This window comes from Platichthys flesus, chromosome 14 (assembly GCF_949316205.1).
Source record: "Platichthys flesus chromosome 14, fPlaFle2.1, whole genome shotgun sequence".
Classification (NCBI taxonomy): domain Eukaryota; kingdom Metazoa; phylum Chordata; class Actinopteri; order Pleuronectiformes; family Pleuronectidae; genus Platichthys; species Platichthys flesus.
In genome coordinates, this window is record NC_084958.1 from 1421105 (window position 1) to 1448583 (window position 27479).

At 40.2% G+C, this 27479-nt stretch overlaps 1 protein-coding gene across 1 annotated transcript in view; it reads left to right on the plus strand.

Annotated features, from left to right (window-relative positions):
- Nucleotides 1-27479, plus strand: part of dlgap1a (discs, large (Drosophila) homolog-associated protein 1a) — a 105106-nt gene that overhangs the window by 24397 nt on the left and 53230 nt on the right. Inside the window, exons 3-5 of the mRNA XM_062405119.1 lie at nucleotides 7591-7805; nucleotides 11384-11579; nucleotides 19511-19793. Of these exons, the coding sequence (XP_062261103.1) occupies nucleotides 7591-7805; nucleotides 11384-11579; nucleotides 19511-19793 (694 nt within the window). The remainder of the gene's footprint in view (nucleotides 1-7590; nucleotides 7806-11383; nucleotides 11580-19510; nucleotides 19794-27479) is intronic.

A 27479-nucleotide genomic window follows, 5' to 3' on the forward strand; every position in this document is an offset into this window, starting at 1 on the left:
TGAGCCATATGCACAACTACTTCCTCTCTCAGGAGTGAAGTGACAAATGAATAATGAAATGCTAATGCTAATGTGCATGAACAGGGTATTAGAAACAAATAATCTAATAGTAGGCTTTAAATGCAAACAACAAATGTTCATACTATCAATCAACTGCACCTAGCATTGATAGCAGATGATGGTTTAGCTTTTAATCACCCTGTGCATTGTAGTCAACAAATACTTAAAATTTGGCCATATGAGGTCCATTATAACATCTGACCAACCTGTTTATTAAAGGTACAGTGTGTAAAATGTAGGTGTTAGGGAATCCCTGGGCAGAAATTGAATATAAATAAGCCTAGTAATGTTCGCAATAGTAGGTTTCATCGAAACTATTCGAAGTGTTGTTTTCTGTAGCCTAGAATGGGCCTTTTATATTTAAATATTTTAGGTCATCACTGAGGAGGCCATCTATTTTTTTTACTGCAGCCCAAAGTTAACAAACTAAACACCTTATGCGTTTTTATGACAACTGACGGTTTCCACAGGTTCTCTTTCATGTTCGAAAGGGGAGGGTGAGATGAGGAGTATTCAGCTTGTAATAGGAATTTCTGTATCTGGGTATGTTTAATGAAAGAACAGACATGTATGTAGAGGGATGTATTAACAAATATGTTTCTAAGGGTAAACTTGAAGCTTACAGGGGTTTGCTCAAAGAACTTAGATTTGTATTGCATGCTGGGAGCCTTGGGTGTCTCTGCAAAGGGTTCACTGCAGGGGTCCCTCAAGTGTCTGAAGCGGGAGGCTGCGGGAGTCTTTAAAACAACAGGACGGGGGTCTTAGGTGTTGGTAAGCATAGACAAGGGATCTCTGAGACAGATGTTTCACTCCAGGCGTCTGAGCAGATGGACCCTAAGGTTAAAGTCTTGTAAACGAAAAAAAAGGCCCTGGGACAAAGATGGAGACAGGATGTCTGATCACTCTGATTGGACATCAAGGAAGCTGATTGGAGAACCATATTGGTCTCGTAGGAGGAGCTGGTCAGGAATAAAAGTGTTGATTTTCCAGAGCTCTTTGCTCATTGTGTATTATCTTTTACGTGGTTTGCACCTTGGGCACATCTCCAGATTTGAATTAAACTTACAGAGACATAATTGTATGATTTTGTCCTTGAAATGTCCATGACAAGCTGCAATATGTAACTTCACCACTAGACATCACTAAATTATACACACTGAACCTTTAAGAAGGTAAATTAAAACATAAAATAGTTTAAATCTTATTCATAGAATAAGTTGTTGTTGGTCACTTTCTTAGTTTGGCATTATTCTCATTTTTAGATGGCATATTTTAGTTTGAAATCTGTTCATAAAAAAGCTGACATGACTGAAGAGACCCACTGCTTTAGTGTCATTCACCACGTTCGTATCACCAGTAAATAATAATGCTAAATTTATCGTGGTTAATGTCATACAAATGAGAAAAGTGATATATCGGCATTGTGGATTATGGAACAATATAGAGTCATTTTCTGGAAGTCAAATTTAGAAATTGTTAGTCAAATAACCAGGTGAAAACTTTGGTCATTGTAGTGAAATAAATACCTGACAAATTAAATTGTAATTCCATGGCATTGATTCATCCTGCTTGTCTGATATTTTCATTAAGGAGTTATGTTCAGGTTTTCAGATTTTGAACATCACTTGCTATAATATAACTTCATATGATATACAGTACAAGCCTGCCCTCCTCCAAAGACCAGTAAATAGCAAATAATCGCTTTATTATTTGGCTTTAACAGCTGTCATGATAGTAAAATTAGCAAAATCTCTAACCATCTTTGCCTTTCAAGTAGAGCTAATTTGTGCTCCATCAGAATCTAATGTCCATCAATTAACTGTGCAGTGTGTTCTCCGAGTCAGGCTGTATTGTGTCCACAGCCTTAGAGTGAACATGGCATTTTTTCACCGGTCTATTACTTTTATCTCTAGATAACCCCACTGCAACCCCCTTCCTCTTCTGTAACACTCCTCCCCTCCTACCTTTCCTCCACTCACCCATCTCACACCCACGCTTCCTTTAAACCCAACCCCGACTACCCACCAACCCACCTCCTTTACTTCCTCTTGGTTTGGAGAGCCTGCCTCTTCCTTGTCCTCTCCCTCCTCTGTCGTCCTTTTGAGTTGAAGAGAGAAGTAAGTGCAGAACCGTAGCATCCTTACTCTCTGAATGCTAGGTAATGACATGAACTCATGAAGAACAACATCCTTTCCTTTTTGTAGACCTCATTTGTAATTTAATAGTGCCTTCCCTTCCTGCCTCTCTATCAGTTATTGTACCTCTCCTTAATATGTCCATCCTGATGGTTTGTTGTGTTTTGCTGTGCTGTTCTTTGAAGTGCGAGACAGTGTGCTAGGGAAGCATTTAACTAAACACTATATATATTCATATAAAGTTATAAAATATTTGTACTTCAACACAATTTAACTTTGAGTTCATTGACAATTTTGATTCATCATTTAAGGATTTTCATTTGGCTTAAGGCCGGCGCATGCTTCTGCAACTGCGTCTGTGGCTTTTCATGCAGCTGTGTCGAAGGACTCGTTATCATTCATGCTTCTCAAAGCGTTGCGCATGTTACAAAGCAATTCCCCGCCAGAACACTAGGCAGAGTAACGTGTTTTTTCGAAGACGACCTTAGAGACGCCTTCTTTCTTCTTCGTTTATTTACATCGCCACTGCGGCTCCTCATAGCCTTTTTCTGCCGGACAAATCCGCCAGTCAGTGACCAGTTATACAAGTGGACATACTTTCGGATCTCTTCTGCCAAACGCTCTTCTAGTTGATCCATATTCGTTCTTCTAAATCTTCTGTGGTTTCTGTCGGTATTATGGGGCATGAAACCCGAAATGCAGCCCCGGAAAGGATGTAGTTAGCAGACCAATCACAGCTTTGCGGGCTGCGTGAGGCTTACAGAGCTTTGTCTATTAGAACAATTGGCCGACCCACGTAAGCACGTAAGAAGGGATACTTAAGCACGTAACGTGCCCGGAAGGGCTCTTGCGCTTACAGGCCCGTGAAAACGCAGAAGCATGCCAGTCATCATCTGAGGCATACAAACCTATTTGATAGATAGATAGATGGATACTTTATTAATCCCGAGGGAAATTCAGACTTGGGCTTATCTTTAATCATCTACCTGATTCGAGTTTTAAAGTTGTGATACACCCATGTAAATTACCATCAAAACACATCCACACTCATGAATCACCATATTCTGGTGGACCAAAACATTATAATTCTACTATGTAGTTCTGTATTAAATCAGTCAGCAGGACATATTGATTGCTAAACCAGGAAAGAACACTCAATACTAGATTCATATCTAATAATGATTACATAAAAGAATAATTACTCATTTGCAATCTACAAACATTGTTTAAGCTCTTCTCCTCCACCGATTAATAGTCTTAGACATCAACCTAAATATATTCCGCTTACCCCAATGTGTTTCTAACTGGTAGCTGTAAAAGTCAAATGTGCTCCCCAGCTCCCACTGATTTCTCTCTCTCTCTCTCTCTCTCTCTCTCTCTCTCTCTCTCTCTCTCTCTCTCTCTCTCTCTCTGCGTGTGTGAGTCTTAGGAATTCTGTGACACAATGCATAGATTGCATATATTTACCATAATTTGGCTATTTATCCTTTTTTTCTTTTTCTCATCTGCTCCCATTTTAGTTTGATTTTAATGATGTTTGCAGTAAATAGCCTTGATAAATACTTTTTTTAGGATCTGCACAGCCTGTTTCGTCATACTAACCACTCTGTGGCTTCAACTTCCATCTGACTGAGGGATAGTTCACTGCAAAAAGAAAATTCACTCATCATCTAATCACCACTATGAAACTACTAATAACATACAGTGCAACATTGTAACTGATGATGGTAGAAGCTGAATCAAGGGCATTCACTTCGCGATTATGCTTGATGTTGGCCTTACCTTACCAGCCCAACCTGGTGTGCAACCAGAAACACAATAGGGCGTGCAATAGGTAAAGTTGATAGTAAGCGCCCTCTGATGGATCATGAGGCAAACTACTCTGATGTGCTTCTAAAATGTGTATTTAGAACAGATCATTGCAGTTCGGATTTGAACATTTCCACTCACGTTCAAATTAATGTTCGAATTTGAAATAAGAATAACAGCCCTAATCTTTTATCAGACACTCTTCTGATGTCAGATATAAGGAGAAATATTGCTTTCAATCAGTTATGGTATAATTGATGTCTATTTTTAGTTTTATTAGGTTAAGCACTGCTTGCCCTGCTTGACCTGACACTTAATTATACAATTAAAACTTCTTAAGTTTAGGGAACAAAATAATTATCATTAAATGAATCAACATTATGAAAAAGTCAAAGTAGCTCACATTGGATGTCATTCACCAACTGTTCTTAAAAATAATTTTTTTCTTAAAAAACGCTTTCGCAGTTTATTGAAGATTCTGGCATCACCAACGTTTTCTTAACTGGGATTTGTTGCTTAGGTTAGACCAGAATCTATGCACACATAGGAGCACTCTTACACACATTTGATTAATGATATGGTGTGCAAAATAATCAGTTTTCTTTCATCTTCAGTTGTATGGTAAGATTTCTATTATTATAACAAAAAGACAGACAGGTTTATTGCAGTTGCTATTTTTTCAAATTTGTATTTATTTAATTATGTAACAGAGATTTAAAACATGATAATTTTGAAAAAAAGAACACTTATTCACAAAATACCATCCAACATTAGATTTTACACAATGCATTAAATGTGTTAAATGTGTCACATGTTCCATGGTTTTTCAGCTTATAGTCAAAATGTTCTGTCTGATTGTAGCCTGTAAAACGAGCTGGCTTTCTGACTCTGTGACAGGAATTTCCTAGGAGAGTGTGTGTGTGACACAAATGGATATTGCTTGTTTTCCTAGATAACAGACACAGACCAGTTAGTGCAAAGAGCACTGCACACAGCTCTGCAATGGCCCAACACAATGTTAAGTAGCTTTCAGACCTACAATATTTTCCAAAATAACTGATTTGGAAGATTATGTTACAAACTTCCTGTCAGGCTGTAATATAAAATACATTGATTATGCTGTGGACACTACACATTGAGTCACTTGCAATGTCACATAGATAGATAGAGAATGGTTATTTGCAAAACCCCAGAGAAGCATTAAATGTCCACCCGTAGCATCTGCACAGACTCCACTGTTCCTTACCCATTACAGTTGAACAAGTTTTGAGCTGCAGTGGAAATGAGGCCTGTGCGTGGGTGAGAGATGCTGCTGATGCTACTGCAGCTGGTCCTTTCCCCGCATTCTCTTTTTATAGCCAAACTGCTCATTTGTGTCTCTTGACGTCACAGACACACACACATACACGCACACGCTCACGCCCACACAAACACATGCACACATATATTACAGAGAGAGGGAGAGAGGGAGAGAGTGAAAGAGACGGAGATCAGTGATTCATATATAAATTAGCCAGAGTAGCAGTGCAATTCTCCTGCTGTCTGTCTCTGTTATTGCCTCTCAAATTCCTCAACTCTGGCCTCCAGTCTGAACTCAGAATTCCTCACAAGTACACTTAAAAGGTTTGGCTAATTAAAACTAATGAGCTGCAGTGGAATAGGCCTATACCAGGGTTGTACAAATGTTTTGTCTGGAGGGCCTCATACAGTTAAATTAAACATATTAAATTATAAAAAAAATAAAATGTATATATTATATTTTAAGACAATGATGCGGGCCAATTAAAAATGGATGGCGGGGGCGCAGTTGTCCCGCGAGCCGTAGTTTGGACACCCCTGGCCTTTACCAACCAAAACCATTTAAGCTACAGATGCTGACATGATGGAGCCTACTTTTAGTTCAGCAGCCTTGGGGAGACCTACCAGTCTGAGAAAATGTATTTGATTGCAGACACTAAGCTAATTAATTTTCCTGTTACAAATCGTGACCGTCACGTTCATTTTTAAAACATCATCGTATCAGGCCGTCATGAAGTACCAGGAGCGGGCGGGTGTGTGTGCTCCCAGATAGCGCACACACCGGTCCCGGGGCTCCGCCCTCCATCCCCGCTCACTCGCTCAGAGACAGAGTGAGATCATAGCTCGTTCACGTGAAACAGCCGGTCTCTGACTCACCGGCTGCTTCTTAACAATGGAAACAGTGAAAACACAGAGTTTCTCAGAGCAGAAGCTGCATCTGCTTTCTACCGAGCTTCAGTTTCTGTGTCCGCCTCCAGTCTGACCTGCTCTCACTTTTTTTTTTCACATTTCGCCAAATAAAATATATATTTTTAAGCTATTAGGCTGCAGCTATGTTTTTATTTATTTCAAAATAGGGGAGGACTCAAATAGCCCTACATAGTTCTGTGTTTAATTTATTTCAAAGTAGGCCTTAACTTCCCTGTGTATTTTCTCCTCCTCTTCATAAGAGTTTGGTCTTCTCCTTTATTATAAAAGTTAAAAATAGCAATAACATTGCTCTTAAATGTGACTAAAACTAGACTAAAATTGAACTAGTTTTCATCGACGAAAACTAGGCTAAAACTAAGAAGGATAAAAATTACAAAATGTGACAAAAATCAATACGTATTTTCGTCTAAAGACTAAGACTAAATCAAAAATTGCTGCAAATATTAACACTGGTGCTTTGAATCAAAGGCAAGATTATCTTTCTTTTACTATATCCACTACCGGCAAATGTATTCCTCAAAAACACTTAATTTGAATTTGAAAGTCGTGTGGAGCCTGCTGGTTCTTTATCATTAAAGCTTAGTGGCACAGCTTAAATTTCTCCTTCTCCAGGTATATATGGCCACTGTGGTAGAGAGCTGTGGTAACACAGGCCTTCATGAAAAAAGTATATAAGATTAGATAAGATACATTTATTGGTCCCACACACGTATAATATAGAATATGCAGTATATATTTTACATTATTGTCATAAAATGCACATTTGTAAAGTATCTCTTTTCAGGGACATAATTCTGTCAAATGCCAACAATCTACATACATCAGCCCCCCAAATATATCTGATTTTGGGGACACAGATTTTGTCAACAATAATATTGTCTAAACATTTACAATTTTCCAAAACATCTCTGAAAATAATAAGAAAATCTCCTCCACAAAGTTTTTCATTTGACTTTGCCCCAAAGATAGCCTATGTCACACACATACACATGCACACACACGTACACACAAAGAAACCCTCCTGTGCTGTATGAACAGCTCTGTGTTGATGAACTGACTCCTGGAAAGCAGATATATGAATTAGCCAAGCTAATTACCCAACCAATTAGGCCACAGCAGAGTGGGAGCTGGTTATGGATATCTGTGTATGAATAAGAAAAGAATGCCTGCTATCCTTGTTAATTCTTGCTCTGTGTTGTGTTGATATTGTACTGCATATTAAATGTATCTTCTAAGTTCCATGTGTCATCAGGACAGTTTAGGCAGCCACTTTGGAAGCCGGGCCTCAGACAGCAGTGGAGAGGATCCTCCTGACAATGTTTCTCTGCCCTCTCTGCCCTCTCTACCTGGTTTTCAGGTACCTCAGGATGAGTGGAGTGGCTTCTCTCCACTAGGGAAGGAGGACGACATCCCCTGTCGTAGGATGAGGAGTGGCAGCTACGTCAAAGCCATGGCTGACGATGACAGCGGAGACTCTGATGGGAGTCCTAAACCCTCACCAAAGATTCAGGCCCGCCGGGCCAGCTACCTGAAAGCCACACAGCCATCACTGACTGAGATGACCACTCTACAGTAAGATTTAATTGTGTCTATCCTTATCAGCTCGACTATTTATATTTGTATTCCTACTCTGCATCTTACTTTATAGGCCTCCAATACCCCTTGTCCAGCAAACCAGTTCCGGCGCCAGTTGGAACCAGTTCTTTGTGTTTCAACCGCCAAAGATCTGGCTCTTGGCCAGCAAAGCTTGTTCCAGGCTAGCACAAGGGTAGATGGTCTAGATGTAAAAGCCATCTAGATCAAAGGCTGGGGGCAGGATTATTGTGACAACTTGTAATCGGATCTCACTTCACAGCTATTTGATTAAAACACAACATTTGTGTAGGGGAAGACCAATTTTTTTTTACCCATTCTGAGTCCACAGGAAGTGGCTAAGCTAGCGGACGCTAGCATTTCCGACGGTTCCTGAATGCACTTCGTCGGTAAGATATTATCGGATATTTAGGCGTAAAAAACAGTGTAAACTACCTTCTTTCGGGTTGAATATAAATGTCAGGAGTTGCCTTCTGATTGTTGAGCAGATGTGGATCATAGAGTGAACTCTGTGTTTTCAGTGTTTGTTTCCACTGTTTCACTGAGCTGCTGCTTCATGTGAAAGCGCTTCATATCTAACTATGCACGTTTATGTTCATCATTTGTAAAATGATTTGTTCTTCGGTTCAGTATTCACAAAGAATATGAACAAACTGTCAATAACTGTCTCTGAACTCTCTAATCTCGCTGGGCCTCTTCAATTTGTTTTGCTTGAATGCCGTATTAGCATAGGACAACACCCCGCAAATGCACATAAAAAGTGCATGAGGCTACAGGGCCATGTGCACACAAACCCCAAAAAACATAGGAATGACTAAACCTTAAAAAAGTTGTTATATTTTGTAGTGGTGTGGAATATATTTTTATAACAGTAATACTTTAGATGCAGTTACATGTTATGTGAAAGCCTCAATGTATTAGAGGAAAGGACCCCCAACCGGAAACCCTGAGAGTCCTGTGGTTAAATCGTCTACGAATACAGAGTAGGAAATTCTGTTGCTAAATATTGAAGGTTTATTGGTGTGGAGGGAGGGGCGTTCATGATGTCGTTAGAGAACTGGAATGGCACTGAGGGACAGAGGAGGGATGTGTGACCTGCTCTTCGGCAAGAATTACAGAAAATGGTTTACGAGCCTAAAATGTTCCTAAAGCAGTTAAAACAGTCACTGATGACCTTCTACAGGCTTCAGATCAGGAATTTGTGTCAGTCCTCGTTTTGTTAGACCTCAGTGCAGCATTTGACACAAATGACCATCCATCCTTATCACATCAAAGAAATGTATATCTCATTGATACATGTTACTGACTTATCACGTATCAGAGATCCTGATCGTAATGGTGGATCTTGTATGGCCAATTCTGTATCATGCTGGGCTGATCATGAAAATAATGGTGGTGGACCACGATCGAGGTGGCAGCTGATGGTGGATCCAGATGGCGGCAGTGGATAATGACCATGGACTATGATTGCAGAAGGACTGTTTGATATAAAGTATTTCGCCTCAGGTACTTGACCATTACTGACAATAATCCATCAATTAATTTACCTTCTATTATGCTATAAGGTGTTTATTCTAATAAAAGCTGCAAATACCCTTATCGCTCTGATGTTCTCCATTACACGTGGCATCTATTGCACTTCTGTCCGTCCTGGGAGAGGGATACCTCACGTGTGAGTTTTTTTTTTTTTTTCCTTACTCTTGTTGAGGGTTAAGGGCAGAGGATGTCACACCTTGTTAAAGCCCTACGAGACAAATTGTGATTTGTAAATATGGGCTATACAAATAATATTTGAATGATTGATTGATAACGAGTAGTTCTGGTGTGTGTTGAATTGTGCTATATACAGCTCTTCTCAGAAATGAAATAAACTCAGTTTTCTTTCTTTTTTTGCCGGCTACACTTTGATGGAGTTTTTTTACTAAAAGCTGTTATACCTTGAAACATGTGACACATTTAAAATGCAAACCCCAGTGTGTAAGGATGGGAGACTTTTTTTGAAACTAAATGTTCTCCTCTTTTTATATTTCCATGCATTTAAAAAAAAAAGTTATGCATTGAAGCTTTTCTGTATTTTTTAAAGATAAAATAAAATGTTATTAAACATTTTACATTATACAAATTAAAAGTTAAAAACACAATAACTGCTTGTTTAACAGGAGCATTTCAGTTTTCAAGTGTGCATAAGGGTGCTCTTCAGAGTACATAGCTTCTGTTCTTACATAAATACAAATCCCGGATAAGAAAACCTCTCAGAATCTTCAATAACAACGGTGTAAGTTGGTTTAAAGAAGACATTTCTTCATGGCCTCTTAGTATTTACTGCATCTGCTAGTGTTCATGAACATTTCTAACAAATTACAGCTCCAAGGATGAATAAGTGGTGCCATACATATGGAAGACCCTGCTGCCGATTTCAAGAGAGCTTTGGTGATGAGGGCCAACTGCTATGTACTGCAAACAAAAACTATAGTGGACTTTATGCGCTACGTCCTGCATCTGAATGATGCAGATATCTGTGTGTTGATGTGAATGCGTATGAGCAGAGAATCTTCTGCTGCATTTTTCATATGTGAAAGCCAGGAAACAGTTGTGTAATCATCATATGTAAGCACTCTCAAACTGGTTTCTTATCATCAACAAAATGACAGTGATATAACCCCAAAATGTAATGATGTTATCAATTATACCAGGTAGTAATAATGATAATAATAATATTAAACATATGTGCTCTGCATGACCTCTGCCTGATTACAATCTACATTAAATGCAATGAAGGTTGCCACAGGCAGAAACAGAATTTGCCGTGGATTCACCAGTGACTCCTATAGTGGCTAACCTCTACATGAAAGAAGTTGAAAGCAGATCCCTGACCTCCTTTGCACGAACCGTCTATAGCCATTGGTTCAGATTTGTGACACCTGGGTCAAAATCCAAACACCGGAGGTTGTAGCCTTCTCAGAACTCATTTATACCATGTAATAAAGTAGAATTCAAATTGTGGGGCTTACACCACAGGAGCAGTATGGAGGCATTTGTTATATTTCAACTATTGAAAATGTTTTCACCATTTACTTCAACTGCATTGGATTTGGCTGCAATACTGTTTACCCCTGAAACTCCAAAAGTGTTATGTCAACTCAAACGCCCCCCTCCAGCAGCATAGTGGTGAGTAGATAATAGAGCTATCCCTTTTAGTGCACCAGTGTTCACCAGTCGAACAAATCTAACATGCTGCCTCTCTGAAATTTAATCCTGGATGTCCCACGATTTTCTTAAATTCAGTAAAGCCTGAGGTGATCCTGTTTATTCCCCTTAAATCCACCTTCTTTGCTACCGCTTATCTTTTTGATCAGTATGACCCAGATTTGTCACAGCTGAGACTCTGCCACTTTCCAATTCTGCTGCGTTGATAAATGTGCATGTTGAATAACCTCAGCTACTTAATCACTGTGGTTTTTGATGTGACGTGGATAGTGAACATGAAATAGAGGATTAAAAGTAAGTTCAGAGTTAACTGTTTATTTAATTCTACATGTTTGTTCTCTCTCTGTCAGGATTTCGACAGAACATTCTCCCAAGCTGCAGATCAGGAGCCACAGTTACCTGCGTGCGGTGAGTGAGGTTTCAATCAATAGAAGCCTGGATACCATGGACCCCAAAACCCTCCTCGACCCTAAATCGCTGCTGTCCTCACCCCAATACCGTTCTCGCAATGAAAGCTACATGAGGGCCATGAGCACCATCAGTCAGGTTGGTTGCCAAAACTGCTGACTTTATATTTACAGTAAAACCCCCACAAATCATGATTTGTTTTGTGGAAATCCGTTACTGTCGTACTGCCTTACTGACATACAATCAAAAAAAAGCATACAAGTTAAAACATATATTCGGGGGCAGTAAATATATGAGATCAGTGTTGTGCAAGTTCACACATCTCATGAACTAGTTCAAAGTTCAGTTCATACAAGTAAACATTAATAGTTCACGTTCATATTTCACCATTTAAATTCTGAACTAGTTCATAGTTCAGTTAATTTCGTAGTTTTAAGGTGGAAAGTGAGAATGAAAGACTTAACTTGTTTTTTAGAGGAAACTTTATCAATCATATCCCTTGCCCTAAACTGTACTTCATATGTATCAATTCCTAATATTCCTAATTTTTTTAATTATTTCCAGTTTTACCTGTTTCTTTATTCATACCATGCAAACAAAATGTGATATTGTAAAAAAACATGAAATGAAAATGAAATGAAACAAGATGGCTAGTTTGATCAAACAGCTTAAGAGAGGTAGGTTGTTAACTTTTCAGACAAAGTCCTGAAATATTACTTGGACAGCTCAACAGGTACTGATGACATGCATTTGAACATCAAAAACTAATATTCAATTCTTTATACTGTAAACTGCATCCCTGTAGAACTCAGGTGCCCCTCTGTTATGGGACTGACACTCAAAACTCTGAGAAAACAAACATGTAAACAATGTTCTTATCAAAGAATCACACAAGCTTGCTTAGTCCACAGACTAGACTACTGCTTTTTGTAAGCATTTAAAAGCAATCGCTTTTCAAAGTTGGCATCTCCCAACCTGTTTCTCCTGGGCCTTAAGATCTGGCCACCAATGCTGAATAGCCTCTCTACTGGAGCGCTGTGTTGTATTTGAAAAACAGCTTTGTCAGTTTTGGTAAGACTATGTACTCCGTAAGTCATCATTGGTCTGTGCATCCAGGTAGATGTCTACCTCAGACTTTTTGACATTTGATGGGTGGTTAAATTTGAAAGAGGATGACCTTTTGCTCTCAGAGCCACCAGATGACTTGGCTTGATTAGAGTCATTAGCTATGTAGACAGATTGAAATTCTTGCTTCAACATCATGCGATATTGCAAGCACTTAATCTCATCCTCCACCCAGTCCATCTTGAAGGCTGGCAGTAGTATGGCTGCCAGTATGTTTTCTTTCTTTTCAAGCATGCCTTCCAGTCTTGTTGAGAATAAATGGTAAATGGTTTTGTATTTATATAAGCGCTTTTCTAGTCTTGATGACCACTCAAAGCGCAGTACATTACAGTTATACATTCACCCATTCACAAACACATTCATACAGTGCATCTATTCGCAGAACTTTGTTATTCTATGGGGAGCCATTCAGGGTTCAGCATCTTGCCCAGGGACACTTCGGCATGCAGACTGGGGATCGTACTGCCGACCTTCAGCCACAGCCGCCCGTTTAATTATGAGTTTGTCTAGCTGTTGCTGGGAAATCATACCCTTGAAGAATGCAGACAATGTGGTGTGAGTCATTTGGGGCTATTGGCAGGGGTTCTTGGTCTTTTTTTGACCTCCCATTTCTTGGAGATAACTTTTTAGGCTAGCTGGATAGGTGATATTATTACTGTCAGAATCTTTATCAGACAGTGTGTAAAAATCCCTCCGAAAATAATAAGGTGCATCGGATGTAGTTGCTGAGTCTGGGTCTCTCCTTCACTTACCATTACCTTACCTTAGCGTCATCAGGTGTTTTTGCCTTTCAATAAATGATACAGGCCGAGCTTGAGGGTACAATGACGCTCAGGTAAATCTGACTGGCTACTGGTTTGTATGGCAGTACTATGAAAGGGTTTGGCAAGCTCCTCCTCCATCTCATCTGTGAATATTCTCTTTGCCTCAGCTACTGCACCCCAGGCTACTGATTTTACTTCCCCTGTCTCTTTTTTCTTTATGAATCTTTTGAGGGTTGTCTTGTCAATATTTCTATCCCTTCCAGCTTTTCTTAAGGACGTCTTTCCTTGCATGACCTCAGCAGCTGCACTCTCCATCTCTGCGAGGGGTGTTTGGCCCCAGGTTGTCTTCCTGGTGTATAGTTTCTTGGCATGATGTCTTTTCTAAAATGTTTATGACATAAAAAATTTAACATATATAATGTAATATAACACTAGAATATGTTTAAGACTAAACTTAACTTGTGCTTCATGGTAAAGCATTTGTCTCACTTTACCCCACAGCCACCGTTTTAGAAAAAACAACATCTATTAGCAATTCAGGCTAATCTTCAGCTAGCATCAATCAGGTTTTATATGTTGGAAGTTCACCAACATGTATGATATACATTTCTCTACCTGAATCAATTTGTTTGACACAACAGTTGATTAAGTTCAAAGCAAGAAAATGTACTTTTACATGCAAAAAACACATTTTTGTGAAAAAACATACTTTCCACAGCACCAGCATCAACTTCTCCTTCAGGGCAAGGGGGAAATGGGAAGGGCTTGAAAACATAATGGTCAAATGACCATAAATGTGTCTCACATTACCTGATGTCCCACATTACCCCGCTCTCCCCTACCAGTACATATACAACGAAATGCAGTTTAGCATCTAACCAGAAGTGAAAAAAAAGGCACTAAAAGTGCAGAATATTGTGCATAGTGAAATATGACAATAAATACGAAGTACAGTTAGAAATATACATGGTACAGTATTAAGAGGTTATGTATGAAATAAGAATATTGAAAACACTATGACCAAGATAAATATATAAATATGAATACACGATAGGTTGGATAATACAGTAGTAGAAAAAATAACTCTAGTGCAAATGTACAAATGTACAAATGTACAAATGTTCAAATGTGCCAATGTGCCAATGTGAAACCGCAGGGATGAAGCTGTTCCTGAACCTGCTGGTCCGGGAACGGAGGACGCTGTAGCGCCTCCCTGAAGGGAGCACGGCAAACAGTCTGTGGATGGGGTTTGAGCTGTCCTTGACGATGCTGAGTGCTCTACGCAGACATCTCTTGCTCTGGACAGCTGAAATGGTGGGGAGTAAGGAACCGGTGCATTGGGCAGTTTTCACCACCCTCTACAGTGACTTCTGGTCCGCAACAGAGCAGCTGCCATACCACACTGAGATGCAGTTAGTGAGGATGCTCTCAATGGTGCAGCGGTAGAAATTCACCAGGATCTGAGGAGACAGGTGGGCCTTCTTCAGTCTCCTCAGGAAGAAAGAGAGAGACGCTGGTATGCTTTCTTGACCAGGGTTGAGGTGTTGAGGGTCCAAGAGAGGTCAGAGATGTGGACACCTAGGAACTTGTAGCTGGAGACACGCTCAACCTCCATCCCGTTATTTCGGATGGGAGTGTGTGGCCACCTTTCTTCTTGTAGTCCAAAATTAGCTCTTTGGTCTTCTTGGTGTTGAGAGCCAGGTTGTTGTCGGTCCACCACGCCGCCAGGTGCTGGACCTCTTCTCTGTAGGCCGACTCATTGTTGTTGCTGATGTGGCCAATCACCATAGTATCGTCTGCAAACTTGACAAAGGTATTAGATACATGTACAGGTATGCAGTCATAGGTGAAGAGGGAGTAGATGAGAGGACTTAGCACACAGCCCTCTGGCACGCCGGTGTTCAGGATGAGGGTTGAGGAGGTGTGGTTCTCTAACCTAACAGACTGGGGTCTGTTGGATAGGAAGTCCAGTATCCAGTTGCAGAGGGAAGTGCTGATGCCTAGGTCACTGAGTTTCGTGATCAGTTTGGAGGGGATGATTGTGTTGAAAGCTGAACTGAAGTCTATGAACATCATTCTTACATAGCATTTGCTATTGTCCAGGTGAGCGAGTGCGGAGTGAAGTGCCGTAAAGATGGCATCCTCCGTACTCCTGTTCTGGCGGTAGGCGATGTGGCACTTCATAATGTTGGGGGTGAGTGCAACAGGGCGGAAGTCGTTGAGGCTCGCTGCAGTGGAGTGTTTAGGCACTGGCACAATGGAGGTGGTTTTAAAGCACGTAGGGACAGCTGCTTGGGCCAGTGACAGATTGAATATGTCAGTCAAGACCTCAGCTAGCTGCCCAGCACAGGCCCTGAGCATGCGTCCGGGGATGCCATTAGGGCTAGCAGCCTTACCTGCGTTGATCCTGCTCAGTTCAGCACACACGTCGGTGGAGGAGAGTGTGAGGGGCTGGTGGTCTGAAGTGAGCACAGCCTTGATGGCCGCTTCCTGGTTGTCCCTGTCAAATCGAGCATAAAAGCTGTTGAGCTCGTCAGGGAAGGAGGCATCGCTGTTTTTGGGGGTGGTGTTGGTGGGTTTATTGTCAGTTAAAGCCTGGATGCCTTGCCACATACGTCTGGGGTTGGTTCTTGGTTCTTGAAGTGCTCCTCAATCCTTAGCGTATGGCAGTGCTTGGCCTTCTTGATGCCCCTCTTCAGGTCAGCCCTGGATGAACTGTAGGCCTGAGCATCACCTGATCTGAAAGCGGTGTCTTGTGCCTTCAGCAGTAGACCAGTGGACCTCTCTGTTCATCCATGGCTTTTGGTTAGGAAATGTAGTGATTTGTTTGAGTGTGGTGACACTGTTGATGTTGGTGTTGATGAAGTCCAGAACGGTGTGGCCTAGTGGTTAGAGTGGTGGTTCTCCAACAAGAAGGTTGCCAGTTCAAACCCAACTCTCTCCAATCTGCATGCCGAAGTGTCCTTGGCAAGATACTGAGCCCCTAAAACTGGCCCCTCATGAATGTTGAGTGCACTAATTGTAAGTCGCTTTGGACAAAAGCGTCAGCCAAATGTCATGTAACGTAATGTAATGTAAAGAGGCATAGGAGTCGATGTCCGTGTGGGAGTCCAGTGTTGAACGGCAAAACGCCCTCCAGTCTGTGTGTTCGAACCGGAGCTGGAGTGAAGTGTCTGCTCCCTCTGGCCACACTTTAACTGTCCTCACTGTGGGTTTCACACTTTTAATGAGTGGTGTGTATTTGGGGAGTAGGAACAAAGAGAGGTGGTCACACTGTCATAGGTGTGGGAGGAGGACAGCTTTGTAAGCACCAGCCATGGGAAGGATTCTCAGCCGTTTCTGAGATCTCTGTTGTTGGGAGGGTATTAATGCCAATTGAGCGCAGGAGATGGTTGATTTTATTTCTAATAGTTAGAATTTTATCATTAAAAAAGGTCATAAAGCTATTGCTATTTAGGGATCGAGGAATACTGGGTTCGGTGGAGGTGTGACTATGTTAGCCTGGCTACATTGCTGAAGAGAAACCTGGGGTTGTTTTTATTCTCTTTCATTAGTTTTGAATAGTAGGCAGCTCTTGCTTTGTGGAGAGCCTTTTTATATTCTTTAACAATATTCTTCCAGTCTATGAGGTTTTCAACATGGTTGCTGGAGTGCCACTTCCTTTCTAGTTTTCTTGATAATTGTTTTAACTCATTTGTATGGGAATTATACCACAAATCTAATTTACAATGTTTGACATTTTTCTTTTTTAGAGGCGCTATTGAGTCTAATGTTAATCGTAATGAGTCTGCAGAGCTATCGACGAGGTGGTCGATCTCAGTGGAGCTCAGGTTTTTGAAGAATTTGATGTTTATATCTATGGATAATACGGGTTAAAATGTAATCGGAATTATTTCCTTAAATTTAGCTACAGCACTATCAGGTAGACATCTAGAAAATTAGTTTTTTATTAGTAGCATATATTCAGCTATTGAAAAATCAAAGGTTATTAAATAATGGTCTTATTTTTCTTATAATACCAGGTCAAATGTGTGGTTACAACAATGAGTAGGTTGGTGTACACACTGACTGAAACCGATTGAGTCTAGTATCAAAATAAATGATACGCTAAGGCAATCTTTATTATTGTCAACATGAACATTAAAGTCACCTCTGGGTCTTATGTCCATCCTAAATGGCTAACTACATAAAAATACATGTACAAAGGTGCACCAAGAGAACTCCAGCGATTAAGTGACAATCCATGGGCATGCCGATTTATGGCTCTACATAACATTATGGATAGATTGCCTGCCCTTAAGCGAGTGCTGCAAGATTTATTCAAAGAGAGGAATGGTGAAAGATCTAGTGAGGCTTGAGGTCTGCTAGCACATATAGATTTTGGCTTCATTATGCATCTTGTTACACGTAATTTGTTTGGAGAAACAAAACTTCTCTCTGATATGCTACAGTCTTCATCACTTGACTTTTCAAAAGATGTTGACTTAGTTGATGCTTTAGTTCAAACACTGAATGACATCCGGGAGGAGTCATTCTTTGATAACTCGTGGGAACATGTGTTGAACATTTTCTAGCATTGTGATACTGCAATACAGACAGCTGCAAAACTACACAAAAGGCTAAGCTCTAAACTTGGTGAACACTGTGTACTGACTATTGTTGGACATTGAGAGTCAGAATCAGATAAAGACAGGTTACGTACAACATTTTTGTACCCCATCATTAATCAGATGCTCAATGAGCTTAAGAGTCCGTCTTCAAAGACAAACGGAGACATAATTAATATCATCCAAGCTCTAAACCCCAGTGGTGATTTATATCTGAAAGAACAGCTCTTCTCTCATTTGCTTGATTAAATGATTTCAATACTGAGGACTTGAGGCATGAACTATATCAGTTCGGCAGAACTTTAGAAAGGAAAATACAGACCGGGATGCAGAGACCCTCTAGTACAGTGAAGCTGGTAGTATTTTTTTAGCCCCTCAGAATCTGCAAAATAGTAGTCGCAATCCCAGTGAATACTGCTTCTTGTGAGCAAAATTTTTCTACACTGAAGCTAATGAAAACTTACCTCTGATACACCATAACTAATGAGAGATTAAGCAATCTGGGTTTGCTTAGTATTGAGTCTAGGAGGGCAAAGGCTTTGAATCTTGACTCATTTGTTGATCAGTTTGCAAAAAATGACAAAAAAACGCTCAATATTGCTGTCATGTGAATTTCTACAAATTCTAGAGACACTCTAGTACAGTAAAACTTGTTCTGTTCATTGAACCTTATGAAGAATGTTCTGTATCGTTAGCTGTAATACATGTGGGAAGCTCACCAAACATTTAAGGCAGCATGGCGTCAATCTGAAAGACTATACAGCGTTTAATGTCCTGCCGTCTCCGAGCCCGAGTGAGTTATCTTCGGTTAGCGCTTGTAGTACCTCACTATCACCTCCAGTAGAGCTAGGGAGAGCGAGCTGCGACGGTGTTTTTCAGTTCATTTAAACATCAGTATTTTCAAGGCAAAAAGTTTCAACATTCACCTCTATCTCTGTTACTACTAATTTACACAGTTAGGTTAAAGACATTGATTATGTCTGATAACGGTCTGAGATGAGTTGTGGGGTTTTCTTTTGTAATGCTGCCTGTCTACCACAAGGCGTTACTACTGCTGCCCCAGTTAAATATGAAGCACAGCTACTGTGCTTGGGGCTTATGAAAAAACATTCGGGGCTGCAGCTCCAGAAGCCATCCCCAGCTCTGCCCCTGCCGAACAGGTCTTCTGAAACATGAATGACATAAAATTTAAATATCACTCCCACCTCACAGATGAGGCCGCAGTCCTGTGTGAAGATCAAGTTACATATTACAGCCCTGATATTTAAAGGATCAGGAGTGTGGTTCAGAGAGAAATCCTATTTAACATTTGAGAATGCTAACCATTTATTATGGTTATTATTTTGCAACAATCTGTTTAAAAAGTGTTTTACAACAGCTTGGAACAAGGCTCAACCAATCATGGACAGGAACAATCTGTATTATAAAATGATTTTCACATACAAACTTTTTGACTTGCATACACACTAAAAATACCTCTTGTAGTGCATCTGTGACTAACTAAAGTGCCCCTTGAAAAGCTTTATAATGTGTTGAATGAATCTTTTTCCCTCTCTTCCTGCTCTTCCACCAGCTGAGTGAAGTGGAGGTGAATGGGCAAATTGAGCAGTTGTGTGAGCAGGTCTACAGTGAGATGCAGTCTAAGGCCATGGAGGCTGCCATTGACAGCCTGGAAACCATGGACACTCTGCCAATGCCAGGATGCTTCCGGATGCGAAGTCCCAGCTATGTGAGAGCAATTGACCAGGGCTGTTCGGGGGATGAAGAAGGAGAAGAGGGGAAACCACTGCTCCTGCTGCCATCCTCTCCACCACGAACCTCTGCCACTACTGTCAGGACCATCCAGAGCAGTACAGGTAGGGCACTACATGGCAGCAATGGATGTTTCGTCTCAGTAGGTCTCATGTAAAAAACATTTTGTTACTCTTATCATAAATTTCTCTCACATGTCACTTATTTTAGTTCATAAAAGCACAAAATGTCAGATTCAGCAAACACTTCTTACTTCAGAAAAGTGTGTCAGTGACCTGCATAAAGATGATGAATGCCACCTGTGCGTACTTAAGCAAAGATGCACAATGATAGTAATAATAACACTTATAATACTTATATTTATAGGCCCTTTCAGTTTTGCCAAATGGAAGACAATCAAACTGAATATGCTAGTTTAAAAAGATGAGTTTTGAGATGAGATTTAAAAATGGAGGGAGAGTCAATGTTATGAATGTCTGGTGGTAGAGAGTTCCAGAGGCGGGAGCAGAGTGGCTGGAGGCTCTAGATCCCATAATTGTGAAACTGGCAGGTGGTACAGTGAGGTGGATGGAAGAAGATGATCTGAGGGAGGGTGTGTCAATGCGCAGGAGTTCAGAAAGGTATGGTAGAGCGAGGTTATGGATGACCTTCACCAAAGGAATACTTAACCCAAAAATGATAATTCACTCATTATCTATTCCCCCCTATGCCGGGTTGAGGTGTGGTTGAAGTATTTGAGTCCACAAAACAACGCCAGAGTTTCAGGGGTAAACAGATCAGCATCCAGGTAGCTGCCGATTGCAGTAAAACCTAAAGATAGGGGCTTATATTCAGACGTAAAAAACATAACGTGCCTCCATCCTGCTCCTGTGGTGTCATCCAAGTGTCCACAAGCCCCGACATTCATTTAACTATGTAATTTACACTTTTAGACTGGCCTATTCACTTCTGGTGGACTTTTAGGCTTAAAACACAGTGGAACCTCGTTTTGAGTTGAATCTGATTGTCGGAGCTTGCAGAAACTTGAATGAAACCACAGGAGCCAAAAGTCGGCCAGTAGTGGCTAAGCCAGCGGACGTTAGCATTTCTGACGGTCCCTGAATTCACCTCGTTGGAAGATACAGCAGACTAATGCTACGTAGATGGAAGTACGTGGAACGGATAACATTATTGATGTGTGCTTGGAAAGATAGTTTGCTGTCAAGGATGTCACCCAGACTCTTTACCTGAGGGGCGGAAAGGGTGGATTTGGTGCCAATGACAACTTCTGTTTCATCACTATTGAGTCTGAAGAAAATGCGGGAGAAAAAGTTCTTGATTTCCTGTAGGCAATCAGCGAAAGAGGTAGGCAGGAGGATGTAGGTAGGTTTTGTTGAAGGATGGAGGTAGGTTTTGATGAAAAGGTAGAGCTGGATTTCATCCACATAGCAATGGAAATTAATGTTAAATTTAGAAGATATGGGCAAGAGGAAGTAAGTAGATGATAAACAGAAGGGGCCCCAGGACAGAGCCCTTGGGAACACCAATAGAGACTGGAAATGGCTGGGATTTGAAAGAAGTGAGTTGGATGAACTGAGTGTTGCCAGAAAGGATTGATTTGAAACAATGAAAGGGTGTATGTGACCATGTTGTGGGTTACCCTTGAATCTACAGTAAAATGATTTGAAAATATGTTGTTCAGTGGTGCAAAGACAGAAGAAATGGCACTGTAGAAGGGTCGAAAAAATTATGCTGATAATGACCGTATTTATAGACACAGTGTTGCTATTTCACAAACCAGTAGTCCTGAATCTTATCAAGCTAAGGTGAACAATTTATAGTTTTTACTGAATTATAACCAATAAACAAATGGGACCACTGAAAAGATAACTCTGCAAATCCAGACTGACCTCATCTTAATAGGAACTTTCTATTAATTATTTTAGCCACTAGAATCACCTGACAATAAAACGTAACTAGAGTAATAAATTGCTTCACAGACGACCATAGATATATAAATGGACATCATGACTGTTCTCCAATAGAGAAGCCATAGTGTCTCGAACGATATCTGGTGGCTGACTGCTATATAGATCACATATCCCGCTATGTAAGTGGATGGGATATGCACAAAACTAAAAAAGCATAAGTACATTTAAAAACCAATTCTAAAAGTTGGTATGATGTTCAAATGTACATTTACCCATAGGCTTGTTTTATAGGGAATTGGAACATCTTCATCAGATATATACCTATTTGCCATATCTTTTTTCTCTGTCACATTTCATTTTCACGTTTTACATTTACTGGTGTGATAATTGAAGCATTCGTACATTATTGGCTAATCAAATTAAGACCTTTATCTGGGAAGATTAATCACAGATCTAATATCAGAGATCATCATATCTGTGATAATATAATGAGTGAGAAATCCATCTCTCTCTCTCTCTCTATCTCTCAGACCTGATGATTTTTGGGCTTCCATTTTCAAGTGACTTCATTCTGTGGAGTCTCATGAGAAATGACTGTTTTTCACAAAAATGGAAAGTGACGTTTTTGGGTTTGACCCTCTAATCAGTGGTGGGATGCTGCAAAAGAGAAGAGTGTAGCACTCTGTGTAGGAAAGAAATTGACAATCATGGTTCCTCTTGAAAATGAGGCAGGCCACTTGTTTAACAGTGGTCATTTTGTTAAGGTTATTCTTGTAATCTGGTATAATAAACAGCGTTTACTGCAGACAACCCTTTCCCGCAAAAAAACCCCTATTCCTTGCTTGAGTCTACAACATGGTTTAGTAACACATATAACAGGAGAAGGAATTACAAAATGCTTGGGGCTGCAGTTGCACCCATAACATGTACTGTGCAATCTGATGTACGCTTTAAAATCAAACCATATATATCACAAAGATATCTTTTCAAAGCAAAAAATGCTGTCTTTATACGTAAAATGACCTACTTTTACTGCTCCTCTGGGAATTCTTTGTTCACCAAGGATATATGGATATACACAGACAACAAGCAAGAATGTGTATGTACATTGTATTCACTCATGCATCTTACCATTGCTCTCCAGTCACACAGGACAGTATATGGTCAGCTCTTCTATGACATGACTAGAGATTGGGCTAGTAAATGTTGCTCCTTTGTGTATTGAAGTACATCATCTTGTCAGGCCTGTTGTATAGCTGATCTGTCACCCGAGGACCTTTTTTATGTATTGACTGATCTACAGTGAGGTGTAATTGTATTTAACAGGACTCAAAGACAGGAAAGCACACAGAACATTATCCCCCTGGAAAGATAACCCCAACAGATAACAATTGAGAATACATTTTGTAACAGACCTATCTTTTATATTCCCTGTGTATTTTCAGAGCATTTTTGTAAGGTTTTAGGGGGGTTTGCGACACTGTTTTGGAGAAACTCATTAAAGTTGGGCTTAAAATAGCTTTCAATATCAACCTGGTGTTAAATTAGGTGCTCATTCAGGTTCACCAGTTAGATTTGTATTATTACTTAAGAAAGTTTACAAACTGTACTGTTCAGAAAACACATAATTTTCCTCATACTTTCCATACCTCTTCTCAGCCTCTGCCTGAAAAACTTGGTTTCAGCTACTGTCTCTTTAAGGCCCCCCTCCCAATAAAGCATAGTCAAATTTTGTTGCCCTCCTAGCTTACAGTGTTGTGCTTAGTCGACCGCTTCCACCATGTGAAGGAAATGTTGCTCTTTCCCCTCCTTTTCCCCTAGTTTGTGATGGGGGTAAGCATAGAGTGTGTATTAAAATAGGCATGGATGCAAAGTGCAATAACACAGAGGATTGCCAGGGGATGGCTCCAGAAATCTCTGGCTCCATAGATTGCCGTTCAGAAAACGTAAACTTCTCTCATGAACTTCAAAGTCAATAAATGGGAAGTGATGGAATAATATATAGCGATTTTCTAGTCAATGACCACAAAAAACGCTTGTTAGTGCAATTTTGCCATTCATCCATTCACACACGCACATTCATACACTGCATCTAGGTGCAGCACTTTCTCTATTATACATCATGTATGCACTGCTGGTACAACCGTCAGGGGCTATTGGGAGATCAGAATCTTACCCAAGACACTTTGGTGTGTACAAGGGAAGACTGGGATTGAAGCACCAACCTTCTGATTGTTGGACGACCTGCTGTATCTCCTGAGCAGCAGCCCAATATATTTTTTTTCCACAGGTCATGATGGTTTTCATAGTTAAATTCACTTTTTTACCAATGTTCTGGTGTTCCTGCGGAAAATAATGTTATCATCAACTGGATATGAGGACTAAAGGATCGTTAGGTTGGGGGCATGCCTGTATGATTGGCAGCAGTTGTCTGAAACGATAGACATCTGACAGTACGTTGGGACGGACTGGAGAGTAATTAATGAGGTCGAATAGAAGCTGCAAACACATTTTTTCATTATCTTTTACACAAAAGGTTTGGCTGTTTTTTTTAATTTGTAGGGGGATGAATTTTGAGTTAATTCTTGTTCTCCAGTAATAATAGACACAAGAGGGAGCCTTTTTTGGGGGGTAAGTAAATACTTGTTTTCTTAATGCTTTACAGTTTTCATGTTCACATTTGTACTACAGACTGCAAAAGTTGGCGTGTGTCAACTTTTTTTGACCAAATAAGGGGAGACTATTACCAATCTAATATCTGTCACAGTAGTGGGTGTGTGTTACTAACCAAGTTGGCAAGGTAGCACTAGGATAAGCTGATAGCCTTTATCTTTGCTAACAGTACATACACTTCCCAGGCTGATGACCTATAAAAAAAGGAAAAACTTTTTCCAAATTTTAATATGACAACGTTTTTGCACTGCATTACTGTTGTAATGTTTAGGTAACTTGAATGTGGTGAAACAGCAGAAACTGTTCTGCAATGACTTTTGTTAGTTCTGAATGCCTACAGTCTAAATTTCAACAGTTGAAAAAAGTATTATGTAGCCTTGGGCAGATTAGGTTGACTTGGTAGAAATAGCATCTGCCAAAAGTTTCCTACATTAGAACCAGATGAGTGATTCTCACTGGTCTGTGAATATTGGATTACTCTATACCAGATAGATTGCCCTTTGCCTGCTAATTCTTGCATACTTTGACTATTTGTCTGTGCTCATGTGCTTTTGTATGTTTTTTAATAGCCATCAATCTTCCAGGGGCTGACAGACTGAGGCAATAGTTGACGTGAACTGGCAGTTCACACTTTGAAGAGGATCAGTTCTTCATAGTCAAAAAGGTACACAGATATGCACTAATAAATGTACTAAATACACTCTCCAAATGTGGTGAATATGGCTGAAATGTAGAACCGAACATTGATTTTGCGGTAACAATTAAACTGAATATGTGGACACTAACAATTAGATTGTTACAATTGCAAAAAGTGTGCCGGGTAATATCAGGTAATATTTGTTTTCCTATATAATGTGAATGTTTTCATAATTAGTTACAAAATGTGGGGTTTTCTCCTCATTTCTCCTCATTTTTTACATCATTATTTAATTATTTGAACTTAGCTGGAGATTGAATGTCTGCAAGGGTACGGGATTTCAGACGGCACTTGTGTTGTTTTAAGGGTGGGTACATCAATGGGTGCGTTCGTAAATTAGCTCTGAGAGTGCCGGAGGACCCATGTAACTGCCTCTTTTCTAATCGTGCATGCATGATGCGATCCATCCACACTACCTTTGCGATCGACCGGTAGATCGCGATCGACGTATTGGGCACACCTGCTATAGATCATAATGGATGGAACCTTTGATGTGGACTGTGTTGAAATTAAAATTGTGTTGACTGTATCAAGTCTCAAACTAAAGAGCAGAATGAATAGGAGGAGAATAATGCAAAATGCAAAGTGATGGCACAACAGACAGAACAAGTGACTAATTGTGAGAAAATTCTGATGTCAAAGAAAGCCACTAACCCTGTTGCTTATGGCACCAGGATTGAAAAAATTGTACAGTTACACTGTCATGCTTTAAAAATAAACTGTGCCACCAATTACTTTTCTTCATCGTAGACAATGAGGTGCTGACACTGCAAGGACGTCTTGCTTGTGTGAACTTTGGAATTGTCTTAATGAGTCTAGATGTCCATCAGAATACCATGGAGAGGGACACAGACTTCAGCAAATAGTTCTCACTTAATACAAAGACCTATTCAACAATGAGCTTGGTGAACTCCCAGGTACATATTCCATGAAGGTGGAACCCAGCATACAGCCTGTGGTCTGGCCAGTTTTTTTGGACAACTCAACTTAAAGTGTCTGACAGTTTATGCTGTCCTCTCAACAATATTCAGCTTGCAGTCATCAGCTGTGCTGGACACTCCCCTGGTACAGTGGAGATTCTCTCTGAGCCACCTCCACAACAAAGTTTGGATGCAATTAATTGCTTTTACAGAAAAACTGTTCTGAGACCTGTAATGGAATATTTAATTACATTTCACAGCAAAGAAAATTATCAATTCTGGTTCATACAATTCTACCTAGCTACGTTTAGGGGCCAGAGCACCCTGTCACTTAGTCAGACTAGGGTCAATTGCACAGAACAATGGAATCACATTTGATTTATACTAAATAAGCCCCTCCTTTCACAGAGGTAGAATGTTTATCCAATCAGCTCTCTGCGTGTTGTCTTCAGGCTTAGATTTGGTCACGTTCAATCTGAATGAGGACCCCTTCGAAAGTCTCACTACACATTAACATCAGGCTCTGCTTAGACTCAGTGAACCCCCATCTCTGCTGGATGACCCATAAAAGACTATAGGTGTGAATACCTTTTGTCTCAACAGAGGCAAAGAGGAATCTCCAACGAATACACATCTGAGTCTGCCAAGCTGACCCCCACATGTTTTCAGTCTTAAACACACAGGAACACATCAGAATAATATTTCCTTCTATAACTGTCATTCCTTGCATGAAACATATCTAAATATAAAATCTCCCAACACAGACCAAAAAACAAGAAGTCTCAACTAACGCAGTCAAAACACTGCATTAATTTTCATCTTTTTGATGTGTTATATTATTTATTTGTAAAGAAATACTAATATTTTCCTGTGTTTGGTATCCTCCAAATCCAGTTTGGTCATTAACCATTAGTTCAGGAACAAAAGAGTTTAGTCTCCCAGATACAATCGGCACATGCAGTTTATAGTCTTGATTTAAAATTGAGATCGGTCTATTGGAGCTATACATCATTTAGTTTTTTCCTTCTTTTCACTTTTTGTCCACGAAGGAATCTGACCCATAAGGATACTGCATGATGCTGGTTTCAACAACATTATGAGGAATTCAACTCTTGCATGGACCACACAACAACGATGTATCATTCAATCTTTTAATGGAAATTGAGGCTGTATTGGAAATTGCAGATGGATGAATGGATGTGAAGAGCGAGGATGGAGATGGATAAAGAATGTCTCTGTGCAGATAGAGACTCAGTGTGGGGGTTCCATCTGAGGCTCATCTCCACCCAAGATGACGTTTGACCCCAAAAACAGAACCTAGGGAGAGAAATTAAAGTAATATGCACCTGATTGAGCTGAAAGGGATGAGGGAACGGAGGATGAAGGGATGTAGGTAGGAATGAGGATAAGATGGGGAGGTTGATTGATGAAGAAAGGGAGGATGAAGAGACGTAGATAGGGATGAGGATACAGAAGGGGTGAGGCAAGAAGATTGAGGGATGAAGGATTTAGGTAGGGATGTGGATGGAGTAGGGAGGTTAATGGATTAGGGGAATGGAGGGTGGATGGAGACAAATGAGACATACTGAG